This window comes from Ochotona curzoniae, unplaced genomic scaffold (assembly GCF_017591425.1).
Source record: "Ochotona curzoniae isolate NIBS_2020 unplaced genomic scaffold, NIBS_Ocur_1.0 contig_1014, whole genome shotgun sequence".
Classification (NCBI taxonomy): Eukaryota; Metazoa; Chordata; class Mammalia; order Lagomorpha; family Ochotonidae; genus Ochotona; species Ochotona curzoniae.
Genome location: NW_024464920.1, coordinates 51344098 through 51360593, shown reverse-complemented (window position 1 = coordinate 51360593; position 16496 = coordinate 51344098). Strand labels below are relative to the sequence as shown.

At 61.6% G+C, this 16496-nt stretch overlaps 2 protein-coding genes across 4 annotated transcripts in view; one reads left to right on the top strand and one right to left on the bottom strand.

The window, feature by feature from the left end:
- CELSR1 (cadherin EGF LAG seven-pass G-type receptor 1) overlaps window positions 1–748 on the top strand; it is a 79044-nt gene extending 78296 nt beyond the window's left edge. Inside the window, exon 35 of one of the 2 annotated variants that reach the window (XM_040987474.1) lies at window positions 366–748. In XM_040987474.1, the coding sequence (XP_040843408.1) occupies window positions 366–375 (10 nt within the window). In that variant the 3' untranslated portion in view covers window positions 376–748. Of the gene's footprint in view, window positions 1–332 lie in introns of both variants that reach the window. The other variant, XM_040987471.1, reaches the window with a different exon arrangement.
- Window positions 749–3671: 2923 nt separating this feature from the next.
- On the bottom strand, window positions 3672–14880 carry TRMU (tRNA mitochondrial 2-thiouridylase). Of its 2 annotated transcripts, XM_040987535.1 has the most exons (11): window positions 14787–14880; window positions 13423–13588; window positions 12290–12396; window positions 9706–9828; window positions 8254–8426; window positions 7143–7196; window positions 7000–7066; window positions 5296–5396; window positions 4371–4515; window positions 4089–4171; window positions 3672–3929 (listed from the first exon to the last, which is right to left on the bottom strand). In XM_040987535.1, exons 1-11 carry the CDS (start codon window positions 14866–14868, stop codon window positions 3765–3767), a joined length of 1266 nt encoding a protein of 421 aa, XP_040843469.1. In that variant the 5' UTR covers window positions 14869–14880; the 3' UTR covers window positions 3672–3764. The 2 variants fall into 2 exon arrangements, with proteins under 2 accessions (XP_040843469.1, XP_040843473.1); XM_040987539.1 differs by lacking the exon at window positions 4089–4171 and having other exon boundaries at window positions 3740–3929.
- Between the last annotated feature and the right edge of the window lie 1616 nt (window positions 14881–16496).

Here is a 16496-nt window from a genome sequence, read left to right as displayed (position 1 = left end):
GTGGGTGCCCAGTCTCCACAGCCCAAGCACCCAGGTCTGAAGGCCACGCTGGCTTACACTCTGTGTCCAGTGGGTGCACGGCCACTGTGGGCCAGCTTAGAGCTGAAGTACCCAGGGGCCAATTTGTTCCTCTTCCCTCTTGGGGGCAGGGAATGTGGGCCAGGCCCTTTAGCCACTGCCAAGGTCAGCTTGAGGATGCAAGGGTGGAGCTGGGCTTTCCACCAGCTGCCGCTGTCAGCTGCCCGGGCCTCCCACCCCCTCCTGCTGCCGGCTCAGACCTCCGTCCCCACTGACCGTCCTTCCACCTGCCTGGTGGTTCTTCCCACGCACAGAGACAGTAACGAAACTTCAATTTGAACCATCAGGAACCGGTGAGGCCCGTCGCCCTGATGAGAGAGGGCCCAGGCGTGGGGTTCCTGCAGTCCCTCAGGGGCAGGGCCCACAGACCCCATAGCTGGTGCCACAGCTGAGCACGAGGCAGCCGTCCTCGGAGGGGACACGGGCAGAGCCCTGCCGCCCGCCTGCGGACATGCCCTTGTGGGGGCACACACAGCCAGGAGCCTGGACAGCCCTCTGCGGACACTGGGAGTGGGGACAATCTCATGTGCATGAGGAGGCCAGCACAGCTGAGCGTGCCCTGGCACGTGCCAACGCTGCTAGGTCCCCGGCAGCGAGCTGAAGCCTGAGTCATCAGGCAGGCCAGAAACTGCGGGTGTGAGCCACCTGCCTCGGCAGGGGCACCCACGGCCTCCTCCGACAGGTATGCCCCCGAGATGGGGCAGTTCTGTGACGCAGCTGGGGCCGCCTCGGAGCCTTCCCGGGAGCGCGGGCTCTGAGCCCCTGCCCCGGCTCCCACTAGGACCGTGCAGCGTTGACACGTGCCCAGTGCAGAGGCAGGCACGAAGTCTTCCCAGATGTCATTCCGTCCTGCCCGCCCCCAGCTCTCCCGGCAGACGGGGGTCCTACCTCCAGCCTCGGACCAGTTACGGCATCTTGCTTCCAACAGCCCATCGTGCAGGACAACGGCGCAGCCCTGTTCAGCGCCCCCGCAGCCGGCTTTGGAAGCACGCTCGGGGTGCGGGAAGGTGGCTGTGGGCCAGGGCAATGCACCTGACCCCGTGTGCACTTCAGTCAGGCGCCCGAGCGGTCAGCACGCAGTTTCCAAACAGGAAAATCTAAGGCGAGAACCAAGCGCAGACTTCCCTCCCTCTAACCTCGTGAGCCGGGGAAGAGCCATGGTTGCCATGGTTGGAGACTGCCCGACGAGGCGGCGTCTTCCTGGGAGCGGTTCTGAGTCTGGTGGTCAGCTTCACTTAGGACAAGTCTGGCCCCATCTCCGGGATAGACTGTGAATGAAATCTGACACTGGAGGTTTTTAACATGTGTATTTATTAATGTTCAGAACACTGGAATGACACACCCATGAGAAAATATACAATAAATTAAGATTTTTGAATCTGGGCTCCTGCTGGTCTCTCCCCTCCCTCCGTCCCAAGGTGAGTGTGGTGGGAGGCACGTGCTGGCCCTGTGCCCGAGGCATCCTGCCCCTTGCCACCTCACCCCCCCGGAGCATTTCCTGCATAGCTTGGGCACGAACAGGCCTCTGCCTCTATCCTCCCCATCTCAGGCTCTGGGAGCTGGGGCGCCTGAGCCCCTCCAGTGCACTGCCCCGCTGGGTGCCCTTCCCTCACGTTCCTGCACAGCCCCAAGCCCAGGTGTGCTGGCTGGCACCTCTTCTCTTGCACCGCCCTGGTTCTGTGGGCAGAACCCTGGACGGCTGAGACCCGGCTGTGCTATGGCCTCACCGAAATGTCACATTCCAGCAGCAGGTGGCACCTGTGGGACCCTGACCCCTCTCACTGTGCCCAGGGGTGCAGGGTCTGCTCAGGCGCCCGCCCCAGCTGTGCATACCCTCCTCGAGGGGTCCTCGGCTCCCTGGCATGCCGGCAGCTCATCACCTCCCACCCCGACCTCTGGCTACTCTTATGGGGCAGTGGGGACAAAGAGCCACCGTGAGGCTCCCACACTCACTCTGGCCTCTGGAAGCTCCTGCCAGCCGGGGGGCCCAAGCTGCCCCAGGCAGAAGTGGGGAGCATACATGGCTCCTGCTGTTGTACCCAGGCTGTGCCGCCTCACCCTAAGCACCACAGCATGAGAAGACGCCCTGAGGCCGGGAGCGGCTTAAGGTGGCCGGACAGTCCCGCAGCTGCCATCCCAGCCAGGGTGGCACTGGACACAGCTGCTCACCACACAAGACCCTGGGGTCCTGACCACAGACCACAGCAGAGGTCACCAAGCCACCAGCATCCGGCCCCGCCACAATACCAGCCTCATACTGGACACCTGCCTGGCGCTGGGTACCACTCCAGACACCGGCGGAGAAAGGGGTGCCGGCTTCCTGGGACACTGACGGGGCTGGGGAGGCACCCCAGGTGTGAGAAGAGACATTTGTCTCAGGACGAACATCTCCCAGAGATGATTCTGGAAATGGGGATGGGAGAGCTGTATGCTCACACAGAGTGTCACGTGGCCAGGACATTCTCCAGTCCTGGCCCTGCTCTCCTGAGGCTGTGCCACCAGCAGGGCCCGGGAGGCTCACAACCTGCCCACTGCTGCCCAGGCAGGTGGTGTGGGCACAGCCCCCTGAGGCCACAGGGCCGGGTGGGAGGTCTGGGGACAGCCTCTCCTCCGGCTGCCTCCAGCCCTCCTTCCTCAAGCCTCTTCCGCAGCCTGGGAGGGGCAGCTCGGGGCAGACAGGAGTGGCCACATCAGCAAACAGGGTGCCTGAGCCAGGGAGGCTCCGCTGGGCAGCAGCGGGGTTATCAGCCCCTGCCTCCGTGCCCAGCCATCTGTCCTGCCCCGCCCAGTGGCCAGGGAGAGGCAAGCGCTCTGTGCTGGTCCTGCCCAGGTGAGGCTGCAGGCATACGGCCTCCACCTCGCCATCTGGAATCCACGCCCGCTCCTCATCCTCAGATGCCCCCACCAGAGACACACAGGGCAGGGGTGAAGGGGCGGGGCGGAGGGCTCAGGGAGAGGACCCAGCGAGGGGTCCACCAAGGGACCAGCGCCTGACACAGCCCCAGCCCATCTCCAGGGTATGTGACCAGGTAGGACAGGAGCGAGGCAGGGTCCGGCCTGCCTCTTCCATCACGGCAGGACAATGGTCACTTCAGGCCTGACTGGAGTGCCTGAGTCAAGGCACATTTCCACCGACGTCTGGCTCCAACATGCTCATTGTCCCCTGCCTGGCCACCCTGCCCACGCACAAACACACTGCCCCGATCGGCCCCGGAAGTGACCCCTCACTGGCTGCCATGCAGGTGCAGGTCCTGTGGGGGAAGGGCAGCCCGAGAGCTTCCCGGCACCCAAAGGCGAGGGTCCCTGTGGCTCTCCCAGGCAGGCCCTGCCGTGTTCCACACTGTGCAGCCTCAAACCCTGCGCACGGTCAGCTCTGGGCCCTGGAGGCAGCGTCAGACTCCGGGTCCCAGAGACAGCAGTGTTTATTGAGCCCCCTGCGGTCTCACGGCCGCGTACCCTGACACAGACCCCACCACGAGGCCGCGGAGGGAAGCCGTCCCTGGGCAGATGGAAGAAGGTACACACCGGGCCCTGGGGCGGCCCACTGGTCGGCCAGACCAGACCTGCAGCCGCTGGAGAGCTAGGAAGCCTTGCTCACCTGGTGCCTGCAGCAGCACCTAAGGCCTCCATGACTGACCGGCCTGGGCTCTGCTCTCCTTGTCCAGCTTCCCGCGGCTCAGCCTGTGTCAGGGCGTGGGATTCAGGCCTGGACCCTCCACCGGGTTGGCACTGGAGACCTCGGGGGCCACCCGGGCCCTACTCTGGCCTTTCTGCAGTGTGTAGGCAGATGGCCCCAGGCGCAGGATCTTCCCACTGCCCAGGCATTCGTCCCCTTTGTAGAACACGGCAAACTGTGAAGGAGAGAGTGCCCGGGTTGGGGATGTTGGCACCTGTCGACTGGCAGGGCCCAAGGGTGCTGGCCTGAGGTTGAGATGGGCACTGCAGACAGAGGGACACAGGCTTCAGCTCTCAGTCAGCAGCGCAGGAGCCCCGCACCCGGCCCCACTCACCTGCCCTGGGGTGAGCGCCCGCACAGCCTTCACAGCAGTCACCCACACAGTGCCATCTTGATTGAGGGTCAGCACACAGGGCACTGGGGGAGAGAGGCCTCACCAGTCAGTCCCACAGGGGAGGAGCAGCAGCCGTGGGCACAACTCCCTGCCCAGAGCCAGCAGATGGCACATACCTAGGCATGCCTACCGCCCACCCCATGGCTGGCCTCCCGAGCTCCTCCCACGTCGGACCTGAAGACGAGGGACAACCTCTCCCCAGCCTTCCTGCTGCCCAATTACCTAGCGCCATCTGGTGGCGGAAGCGGAAGTGGCACTCCATCATCTTGTCCCGGACCAGGGCAGCAGGCGGTTCCTCAGCGATCCAGTGCACGCGGTTGGTACGCAGCAGCTCCCGGTACAGGGCCGGGTGGTCTGTCCGGGGGGCCTGTGGGCACAACAGGCTGTCCTGACACCCTGCGGCACTGAGGAGAGGGCCTCCACCCGCACCTGTCTCCTGATCCTCTCACCCTGTCCTGCAGCTGAGGAAACGGGCTCGGGAGACACCTGGGGCTGCCATGCTGCTGGCCGTCTCTCAAAGGGGCCACCCCAGGAATCCCTCTGGGCAGCAGACAGGCCACCAGCCACTCAGTGGGCCCCCTCTGTGGGCCTCAGGAGAGGCACCCTTGAGTCAGCTGTAGCCTCTGTCCCTGATAGTGGACACACACAGCAGTCCCAAGAGGCAGGGCTCTCGGAGCTCAACACTTCTAGAAGTGTCGGCTGAGGATGAGGGATAAGGGGTGGGGGGCAGTGGCTCCCAGCCTAGTCTGAGACAGGGCCAGCACCTGTGCCAGCTGGACAGCAGCCCAGCACATGGAGGTGCCCATCCCAGCAACCCTGCACGGCCTTTGGCACCCCCATGGCTCCACCCCACCAAAGGATGTGTCCAGGCTGCTCATGACCTCTTGGAGAAGCCTGCTTGGGAGTGTGGGGGTGGGCAGCCCCACTCCAGTCTCAGAGGGACTTCCAGGGTTCTGGGCACCAACTGCCCACTTGCATCTGCCCTGTGTTCCAGAAAACACAGAGAAATAGTGTGTATTTACAAGGACTCAGGTGACCATTCAGAGTGACCCACAAACAGCAAGAGACTGGGAAATGTCTTCTGTCCCCTGGGCCACAGAGGGGCAGGCTTGGGGGCCCCCTCAGCCCAGCCCTGACCCCAACTCACCACAAACACATCACCCTTGGCCCCGTCCTTGTCCACTACAAACCAGGGTTCCCGTAAGCCACTTATCTTGGCTCTCTGGCCCAGGGTGTACAGGAACCAACCTGGAGAAAGACTGTGTGAGCTGCAGGGACCGAGTTCCACCTGGACACCCGCCTCTCCTGAAGGGAGGGGGCTGGAGGCCAGCAGGCAAGGGCAGGGCCCACCAAGGTGCCCCACCGCCCGAGCTGGCCTGGACCAAGTACCCAACATATCCTGCCACTACCCAGGCCTGAGGGGCTGGGGGAGAGTGACAGAGTGCCCCTCTGGGAGGGGGCCTCGTGGCATGGGGCGCAGCAGCGCCTCTGGAAGGCCAGCTCTGAGCCCGCAGTATCTGTGCTGTGCCTCCCTTGCCTTGCTGCATCGAATCTGACTGCCTTGTGTCCCCAACCCGCCTGCTCACAGCAGAGCAGAGAGGCCCGTCGTCTCCCCGCCCGATGGATGTGTGCAGGCAGAAAACGTGACGGGACGGACAGCGGAGTGGACACGGCCCTCCTGCTGCCCAGCTGCCCAGGGCAGCCTGCCTCTGCAGTCACCCTGCCACTGAAGGCCACACGGTCCTCGGGGGCTGAGCTCTTGGGTCTACAACTGCCCCATCTTCCTTCTGCCCGTCTGCGCGGGAGCAAGCAGTAGACAATAAGACGCAGCAGTCCCGCCCCCAAGGACCACCCTGTGCCATCTGCACGCCGCCCAACCGGCCACGTTCACTGGGTGTCCACCCGGGGCTCAGCAGGCTCTGCCGGGATGCAAGGTCTCTCCACAGTGAGAAAACCTTGTTCGCAGGGACCTGACACGCAAGCCACAGTGGCCATCCTGAATCGGAGGGCACGCTCCTGATGGGCTCCAGGCCGAGACCACAGCACGAGGCCAGGCCTGGGCACGGCAGTACGCTGCCCAAGGGCTGCCTGCGCTCCGACCACAGGGCACACGTCCACTCCCAACGCTGCCTCAAACTCCAGTTTCCCGTTCAGGGGCCCGGGAGGCGGCAGGCGGCGGTCCCAGCACCTAGGTCCCTCAGGTTCCTGCTGTCCACGCGGGGCAAGTGGACGAGTTCCAGCAGCACTTGAGGAGTGAACCAGTGGATAAGTTTCTGCTTCTCAGAATAAATAAAACAGGGCCCAGTGCCATGGCCTAGTGGCTAAAGTCCTTGCCTTGAATGTGCCGGGATCCCATATGGGCGCCGGTTCTAATCCTGGCAGCCCCACTTCCCATCCAGCTCCCTGCTTGTGGCCTGGGAAAGCAGTCAAGGATGGCCCAAAGCCTTGGGACCCGCACCCATGTGGGAGACCCAGAAGAGTTTCTGGCTCCAGGCTTTGGATCGGCACAGCAGCAGCTGTTGTGGTCACTTGGGGAGTGAATCATTGGATGGAAGATATTTCTCTCCGTGACTCCTCCTTTCTATATGTACCTGACTTTGCAATAAAAATAACTAATTCTTACAAAAATTAAAAAATAAAAAAATAAAAAAAAACAGTGTTTAAAAAGAACTTAGCAAAAAAAAAAAAAAAGAGAGAGAGAGAGAGAGAGACCACCCCACCAGGCAGAGGCCTCCTCCGATGACCATCCCACGCTCCTGCAAGCTGAGCGCCCGTCTGCCCTGCAGCTTCCCGTGAGGCACGTGGCCCCACACAAGGAGTTTGGGGGAAAGCAGAAAGGGCCACAGCTCACCTTTATGTGTGCCCAGGACCTTATTGTCTTCTATGGAGACGAACTTGCCCGGCCGCGGCTGCAGGTACTGGAACACAGACACGCGTGACAGGCGAGAAGCGCTGGGGCGGAGCTAGCCGCCCCCTGGCGGCCACAGCACTCACCTGCAGGATGAAAGACTCGAAGTTCCTCTTGCCCACGAAGCAGATGCCCATGCTCTGCAATGAGACAGCCGTGGTGAGGGCGGCGGGCAGCCTCGGCCTCCCTCTGCACCACAAGCAGACCACTCACGGTCCTCTCCCCCAACCCACGCACAGCCATGGTGAGGGCGGCGGGCAGCCTCGGCCTCCCTCCGACCCACGCACAGCCGTGGTGAGGGCGGTGGGCATCTTGGCCTCCCTCCGACCCACGCACAGCCGTGGTGAGGGCGGCAGGCATCTTGTCCTCCCTCCGACCCACGCACAGCCATGGTGAGGGCACGGGCAGCCGTGGCCTCCCTCCGGCCCACGCACGCATCACCATGGCATCACACACCCCGCAGGGCCTGACCCCAGCAGACAAACTGATCCTGCCCATGCCCTGGCCTGACCACAAGCAGGAGTGTGGACAAGCGCCGGGCAAGTGCCGGACACGGCCATGGCATGAGGAGACCAGTGTGGGGGGGTCAGGGATGAGGATCGCCTCTCAGACTGGTCCCTCCCCAGCCCCAGGGGACAGGATGGGAAGGAGACCCCTCTTTCAGCCCTCATGTGTTCCCTGCCTGTGGGCACTCAGCCCCGTGGTCGTGGCGGCTTCTCACCTGGCACAACCACCTGGGCACTGCAGAGGGGAGCTCCTCGGGCACAGTGACTTGCTGACCAAGGGCCCAGCCATGCCCATCCCAGGACGAGATCTGAGGAAGCGGCTGCAGGCTTAGGGACCCCTTCCCTCAGTGGCCAGGGCTCTGTACCCCAATAAGCTGCACAGGCAGGCCCTAGAAGGCCCTGGGGGTGCAGGGCTGGTGACTGGGGGGAAGGGCAGAGGGTGCAGGGCTCCACTCCCGGCAGGCTGAGCCCTGGTACCCGGCACACAGGAGCCCGGTTAGGCCGAGCCCTGGCACTTGGCACATGGGAGCTGGGCTGCTTCACACACGCGGGAGCCCGGGCAGGCTGAGGCCTGGCACCTGGCATACAGGGGGCACACACGTGGGAGCCCGGGCAGGCTGAGGCCTGGCACTTGGCATACAGGGGGCACACATGCGGGAGCCCAGCAGACACACGCTCATGCTCATGGTACCTCCTTCTTGTGCAGCACGTGATGAAGCTGGTTTTCGGCGGCAATCTTCTTGACGAATGGCTTGGTGAGCCCCGCCAGGGGGAAGATGGTTCTCCTCAGGGCAGGCTGGGAGACCTGGCTGAGAAAGAAGGTCTGGTCTTTAAAGCTGTCGGCGGCCTGCAGGAGCTTCACCGCTGCCAAGAGGGAGAGCAAAACAGGCTGTAGGGCCGGGCCAGGGTGCCCAGCCCCGAGGGCTGCTCCCCGTCCCTCCGTCCCTATCCCCCGGCACACGGGCCGTGGTGCACCCAACCACAGGGGAAGCAAGACCGTGACCCTGAGTCTGGCTACAGTAAACACAAGCTGACGCTCCAGACTACCACAGGGTACTTTCAAAAATGGAACATTCCACAGAAACATAGAAGAGGCATGGAAAATACCAAACATCTCTGCCTTTCAGATCAAACTTTCAACTAATACATAAGCCAGCAAAGGCTCTGCGGGGTGGGGTGGGTGCGGGGCCTGCTGTTCAGACACCCTGGCCCCTTGAGGGGTGTAGAGCTCTCTGCTCAGGCAGCAGCTGGTGGCCTGAAAGGCTGGGTCCCCGCCACCCAAGGGAGAAGGGGACTGAGTCTCACGTCCCCATCGCTGTGATGCACGCAGGGCGGGCCAGGCCTGGCAGCTCTCTCTGTCTCTCAAGTAAGTCGATCTTCAAGCAGTGTTTGTGAGCCTAACGACCTCAGAATACAACTGCTTGCATTGTTGCCTAGAGTTATTCTAGAACAAACATCTTTGATTATGAAGAGTTGACCACCTCCCAGAAACTACAAGGAAGCACCACGGGGGGCTGCCTGCAACACCTTCTCTGCCCTGGTCCCTGTGGATCGTGTGAGCTCAGCCAGGCGGGGGCACTGACCCCCGAGGGAGGACAGAGGGCAGCTGGGCCTGGGCACTTAAAAAACAACACCGAGTTCTAGTGTGCCAGACACACATTCGAAGACCCTGTGCACAAAAGACATGGCCACTCAGAAAACTACACCATGTGACCCAACTGCGCAGACACAGGCTGACCAGCAGGCTTGACCACTCCACCCGGTGAGCACTCACACACTGACCTCCAGTCTCACCACACTCCACCCCTGAGGCCATGTGATCAGCCATGGCTAATGACAGCTCTTCAGCACAACCATCAAATGTGCCCTACACACTCGTGCAGTAGGCAAGCACTAACAGTTTCTTTACTTCTGGGCTGCTGCGCCTTGTTCAGCTGACCAAGACATTTCCTATTGCCCCATCCTAAACCCTCAGGAATCTGACGTTTTGGAACCTGTGTCTTTCCAAGCGAGACCCCCACCCACGCGCAAGCTCCCAGCACACGGCGGGGTCAGCAGGCCCCCGAGCCAGGCCACGGCCGTTTTCAGAACACCTTACTTCTCTGATGAAGAGCTGAGCTCTGGTCTGGGGACTTGCACTTACGGTTTCTGACTTCAAATCGATTTCTGAAAAGTCCTTCTGGCCTCTTGATGTGCTTCTGCTGAAAGACGTCCTCATCCTCCAGCGAGGTTCTGGCGTAGTGGCCTGTGGCTATGGCGTCTGCACCTGTGAGGTGTTTGTAACACAAATGTCACGTCAGATCCGTCTCACTGGTTTGGTCAGGGGACAAGGGTGCAGGAGAAGCAGAGACCCCACGCCACTCGCGGACAGTCCACCATCTCAGAGGGCACGACCCCCGGGCATGGAGGTCTTGCTGAGCTAAGCCGGGCACTTTGAACATCAGCTAACACGGCCTGCATCACCTCACTGCGAAGCTTGTGGAGGCAATTATATTTCTGAGTCATAAACTGAGCCACAAGGCAGGAGTGCTCCCATCAGCTGGTCCATCCTCAAAATGTCCGAAGGTCAGGAGCCGGCAACGGGGCCCAGGTTTCCTGGCGGCAGGGAGCCAAGCACGGGAGCCAGCGCATGCATCCGTGGAACGCTGGAAGCAGCAGCCCAGCCAGGATGAGAGCCCAGGAGTCCAGGCAGGGACGTGGGCGTCTTCACGGCTATCCTGCCATGAAGCTTTGTTGCATTCCAAGCCGGGGCCTCACCACTCACTGACTTTTTGATATTACTAAGAAAAATTGAAAACCACCACGACATTCACCATGAGGAGAGACTGACTCACACGGTCACCACGAGAGCGGCACCCAAGAAGCACACCCAGGAGCCCCAGGGTCCCGTCCCCCGGCTCTGCCTTCTCCCCCAGGGTCCCGTCCCCCGGTTCTGCCTTCTCCCCCAGGGTCCCGTCCCCACCCTCCCTGGCTCTGCCTTCTCCACTAGGGTCCCGTCCCCGGCTCTGCCTTCTCCCCCAGGGTCCCGTCCCCCGGCTCTGCCTTCTCCCTTGGGGTTTGTTCTCAGGTGCTTCATCCTGTCTGAGCCTTCTCTCATGTATGAGCTGTGGCCATGTCAGATGCACAGGAGTGTCTGTCACATTTGAGCTCCTTCTGCAATGTCCATTCTGTCACAGAAAGCTGACTTTGAGCTTGTGGTGTCTGGACCTGTGGACTTTCACTTCAAGTATACAGGAGAAATCCAGTCCGCCGGGTGTCCTCGCAAGCGATGAAGTCAGGCGTGCATACTGAAGGCAGGTTGAGCTCCACCGAGCACCGAAAAGAGCGGCAGGGCCTATGGCACCCCCGCAGAATCAAGGGACTAGCCAGACTCTCCTCTCTCACATGGCCATGTGTGGGCATTCCCCTGCCAACCTGCAGAGCCAGGGGGACGGGACTCTGAGGAGGAAGGAGGAGCCACAGGGGACGGGACCCTAGGGGAGAAGGCAGAGCCGGGGAGGGTGGGGACGGGACCCTAGGGAGAAGGCAGAGCCGGGGGGACACACACAGAGGAGCTGGATGCCTTTCCCCTTTGACTCGTGCCTGGGTGAGCACCTGAATCCACCCAGCTTCAAAGAACATTCCTTGACGCCAGCAGTGTGGAACGTGCAGTTGGAGCCCTCGGCCAACTGCTCCGTGCTGTCCATGCAATGGACTCTGCTCTCCTCCCGAGGGTCGCTCAGGTGGCAGGGGAGACCTGCCGTAGGGGCGGACTTGGCCGTGCTGCCCCTGACTTGGGGCTTGGGCTCTGGCTTGGGCACTGTGAGGGCAGCTCAATCAGTAGGCCCATGCACCCTGCAGCCCAGTCACGGCCTCCCCACTTGGGCCTGCACAGTTGATTCATTCATTCATTCATTTTCTTTCTTTCTTTTCCTTGCTTTCCCTTCCCTTTCCTTCTTTTCTTTCTCTCCCCCTCCTCCTTTCCTTTCCCATCCCAGAGCCGTGCAAATGAAATCCACAGGAGCTCTGGGGTGCTGGACCGCGGACACACTGCAGGCAGGTCATGTCAGCCACAGGGTCATCACAGCCTCAAGCACAGACTTGGCCAGCTGTCTCTCTGTCCACAGACAGAGGAAAGTTCTCGATGAGCTCCTTGTGTCAGGCAGGAGTGCAGAACAGGCTGGGGGAGCAGAGGCAGGACCACGGTCCCCTAGGGAGGGACGTCAGGAGGAACCAGGGCTGGTCTCTGCACGCTGACGCAGGATGACCTGGGATACGTGACCTCAGGGTGACTGCAGACAAGCTAACAGCCCAGGAAGCACCCCCAATGCGCACACACGCACACACACACTCACTCACACACACACTCACTCACATACACATACTCTCTCACACACATACACGCACTCACACACACTCTCTCTGACACACACTCACACACTCTCTCTGACACACACACACACACACTGATAGAGATTGAAGCTGGCAGTTACACACATACACTCACCCATCCCCATGACGGGCTGGCTGGCAGCACGGCCCCCCAGCAGCTCCCCTCCTATCTGTGTTCTTGCTGTACATTCCCCACATCCAGGAACCAATCTTGTCCACCTCTGCTCTGCCCCCTGCATGCTTTCCTGGCTCCTGCAGAGGCTGACAGAGAGCGAGCTGGCAGGCACATGCGATCGAGGGCCTGCACTGGCCCAAAATAAATCAATCTTTAAACAGAAACAACTCCCACCGCCTACCCAGATTGTCCGTTGCGTAGTTCAAGAAGCAGCTGAACTTGATGTGCTTGTTGCAGATTATGTCCGGGTTCGGAGTCCTTCCTTTTTCATACTCGCTCAAAAAATCACTGCAAAGAGAGCTTTATTCACTCTCAAGTGTGTGAACAGCTCCCACGCACCAAGGCTACCGCGTCTGCAGGACAGGAGAGCTCCGGCGTCAGGCATGCCCAGCAGTTAGCCAGCCTGCCGATGCATCACAACCACCAGTACACGGCGGGACATGTTCCGGCATTCTTCCCAGCTGCTGTGGTCACGTGCCCCCACCAGGCTCACAGGGCCACTGGGGGGATGGACAAGGCAGGGCTGGGAGGACTGCCCTGAGAACCCCCGCCTTCCCGGCCCAGGAAGGCCAGCAACAGGTCACAGGAAGTAGAACCCCAGAGCGGGACAGTGAGGCTCTCTCCGCTACTGCACAATCAGCCTGAGAGCGAGGGCACCAGGCAAACAGCCAGGACTGTGCCAACGTGACCAACACACCCTCCCGAGGCCCGGCAGCCTCCCGGGATGCTCAGGCCACCCTAACCGGCAGAGGCAGAAGGCTGCTGCGTCAGAGAAGCTTGGCATCACTGTCACTCACGCCAGGGGGAGGTGCTACCGACGTCAGGAGCATGACAGTGGGTGCTGGGGTCGGCACCACGGCACGGCCAGTTAGTCCCCACTTGTGACTCCAGCACCCTGGATGGAGTGCCAGCTCACGCAGCAGCCACTCCGCCTCCCACCCAGCCTCCTGCCCAGGCTCCTGGGGAGGCAGTGGGTGACGCCCAAGTCCCTGGGCCCCTGCCACCTGAGTGGAGGCCAGAATGGAGCTCCTGGCTTCTGGCTTGGGTCTGGCCTAGACCTGGCTGTGGCAGATATTAAAAAATTTCTCACGTTGCCTCTCAACGAAATCTTCAAGATGTATGTGTAAAACCACGCTGAGTGCATTTGGAGTGCGACCGTCATCTGACCCTTTGCTCGGAGGTCCCAACGGGGTCCCGGCCTCACCTGCCACTCCCTCCGCACCCTGCTCTGCTGCTCCAGAGCAGCACCCGACACTTGCCGCAGAGACCAAGGCCACGGCCGAGCTCTGAAGGACGAGGCTCCCACAGGCTCACCTGAACACGTCATTCCAGTACTCCTTCACGTAGGAGACCTGGTGGAAGGGGATGTCCAGGATCTGACAGACCCTGTAGGCGTCTTCACAGTCCCTGTCCGCGGTGCAGACGCCATGCTCGTCCAGCAGGTCCCAGTTCTTCATGAACACGCCTGTCACCTGGTACCCTGGCGAGGCAAGGTGCTCAGTTAAGGGTGGCACGCAACTCAGCCTGGACGGAGAGGTCAGGACGCGCAGGCCACGCCCCCACCTTGAGGACAAGGGGAGCCCAGGCCCCACGTTCGGCCAAGCCTTCCAAGGCCTCCCCCACCACCCCGCCCCCGGGTCCTCAGGATGAGCGAGCTGGCAAGCCCTTGTCTTTGTGTCCCTGTCCACACATCAGCACAGTCCTAGCCTGGGGTGAGACTGAGCAAATGCGTGCTGAGCAAAGAATGGCCCGAGTGGACACTTTGCCAAGCCAAGAAAAACCACCACGCACTGTCAGGCGTCACCTCCAGCCACCCACGGAGATGCAGACATTCTAAATCGCCAGGGGAGGTTCCAGTCTGAGCTGAGCTGCGACCCACCTTCCCCCATGGCTGCTGTGACGCTATTGGCCTCCCAGCACCTTGGGAGGCTGGCTGTGGAGATGAGGCCCTTGGCAGGATCCAGGGCAGAGAGTGCTGGCCACGGCTTCCAGCCACGTCCCCACCCTCCCGCCCACCTCCTAGGGGCGCAAGGAGCAAGGACAGGGTTTGTGGTGCCCAGCACGTGGCAGGGGCAGCCAAAAACACCAGCAGGAGCAGCCTCACGCTGTGTCACTCCCGGCTTCACCCCCAACTCCACCGAACTGCTGAGGCTTGCTCCAGGGGCTCCAGTGGTCAGACACATGCACACTCTACAGCTGCCGGCTCACTCCCCAAAGGGCTGCCATGTCCACAGGCCGGGGCCAAGATCTGTCATCCTCCAGGGTCGCTCAGGGAGAGCGCGCCCACGCGCATGGGATGCCAGCGGGGCAGGCGGTGCCCAGCACGCCGACCCGGGGACCTCACTTCCACCCACGAGGGTCGTCCAGCGCCAGGCAGAGGGGAACGGTTTGCTGCCACCTCCTCTCCCGCAGGCCCCAAACACCCGGCCGTCCGTCCCAGGGCTCTGCTGAGGGAGACCCCAACCCTCCAGCTGCCGGCCTTTCTCCCTGATCGCCCCCTCCTCACGTCACCTGTGTGCGGGCTCGTTCTACCACGCCTGCCCCTCCAGCTAAGGGGTCCCCCGCACCGAGTGCAGACCCTCACCCCATCCCGGAGCCGGGGACCACGGTTCCCCGCAAGCGCCAAGCGGGGCGTGAGGGGCTGCCAGCCGCTCGCCGCACAGGCCCGGCCGCCTCACCTCTCCGCTTCAGCAGCAGCGCCGCCACCGCGCTGTCCACGCCGCCCGACAAGGCACACACGACGTGCCGCGTCGCCTGCATCGGGCCGCCAAGGGCCTACCACCGCTGCGGCCGCTACTTCCGCCCCGAGGTGCCGTTCGCCCTTGGGGTCCGGTGGGAAGCGCGTCCTGGAGCGCTGCGTTCCGCGGGCAGCTACTTGCGCTCCCAGGGGATTTGTCTTTCCCTCGCGAGGAGGTGTGCACCACCTGGCCGGCGCAAGTCAGGAAGCAGCTGCGGTTCCTCCTGATCACGGGGACCCCTCTTCCCCCGAAAAAGACGGAGACGCTGCGAGGCACTGGCTTTGCTCCGAGGCCCTCCTCTCCCGGAAGTGTTTCCCTACCGGACCTTTCTCTGCTTGCAACCCTTATGTCAGGCACTGTCAGCTGCACCTGCTGACCTCTGTCTTCGCTGCTGGGCCTCCTGAATGCGTTGTGTCAGGGGAGGAAGGGAAGAACCGAGGTTCTTGGAGTCGTATTCCCCCCAGAGGGTGGGCGCCGGGCTACACTGTGGTCTGAGGTTTGGGAGATGAGGGAGGGACAGGGAGCCTCCTGGGGACGTGATGCGAAGAAGACCCAGTGCAGGGTGGACTCAGAAGCCCCTGGGTAAGAGAGGGACGGAGACCTGATATTTGCCCGCGGGACGTCCCTTGAGGAGGCACAGGTGCCTGGGTTCTCCTGACAGGCACTTGCAGCAGGAGCATTCCCACAGTGAGTGCCTGGAACCATCTGAGCCCCATGGCAGCGTTCACCCCAGGAGCTCCTGGGCCTGAAGCGCATCCTTTGAGCTGGCAACTAGAGGGCAAGCCACCCCCAGCCCCAGGTGTGCTGGGCAGTCGTGGGGGTCACAGGGGGTGTGTGGAGTTTAGGGCCAGGCAGCACACACACCACGTGAGCAGCATGGCAAATGGGCATATGGCCCACCTTGGGGCGTCTGGCTTCCAGCTCCGGCTCCATTAGTGTGCCCTGGGAGGCAGCCGTGGTGGCTCCAGCCACAGGCTCCCTGCCATCCGCAGGATGCCGAGATGAGGTGCTCAGCACCACCCAGGCCTGGGCTGTGTGACTGGGGAGTGAGTCAGTGAGACCGAGTTGGCTTAAACACATTTCAAGTATAAATAACACGTGTGCAGTGGTTTCTACCCTTGAATGTGCCATCTGACTTGTCCTTCGTTGCTGGGCTCCGTGCAACAGGTGTGGATGACCCCGAGAGTGTCAAGAGAACAGCTCCCGTTTGGCAGGGCTTGGCAGATGGCAGGGCTTGGCAGATTTCTCTCTGACCACCTTGACGCTGTTCCACGCCCCCGTTTGCACTCAAGCACCCCACTAAGAATCCTGTAATCTATTGAGGCATTGTTTGCCCCTGTGAGATGGCTTTGGCAACTACTGTGAGCTTGAGAGTTAATGTCACGGATAATGTCTTGGTGAGTGGGCCTTTTGACAGTTTACTCACAGGAGCACAATTAAGCCCGTGGCATTTTTGGACACCTTATTGGGTACTTAACCATTGCCTCAGAATCTGGCCCAGACATGTAGCGCACATTCTGGGAAGGGGCTTGATAAATATCCTAAATATTAATGCAAGTGATGGGAGTGAGAGCTGAAACTGCTATGGCAATAAATAGTTATCGTTATCTCAAAGGCTAGCTTGTCTTTGCAAATTTTTGGAGCATAGAA

What these genes read in the sequence shown, in the direction of transcription:
- TRMU (XM_040987535.1), bottom strand. Translation starts at nt 14,868, where the DNA reads ATGCAGGCGACGCGGCACGTCGTGTGTGCCTTGTCGGGCGGCGTGGAC. An exon ending in ACGTGCTGCACAAGAAGGAG is followed by an intron (nt 7,197 to 8,253) that starts GTACCATGAGCA and finishes GTCTCATTGCAG; the next exon opens with AGCATGGGCATCTGCTTCGT. An exon ending in TCGAGTCTTTCATCCTGCAG is followed by an intron (nt 7,067 to 7,142) that starts GTGAGTGCTGTG and finishes TCTGTGTTCCAG; the next exon opens with TACCTGCAGCCGCGGCCGGG.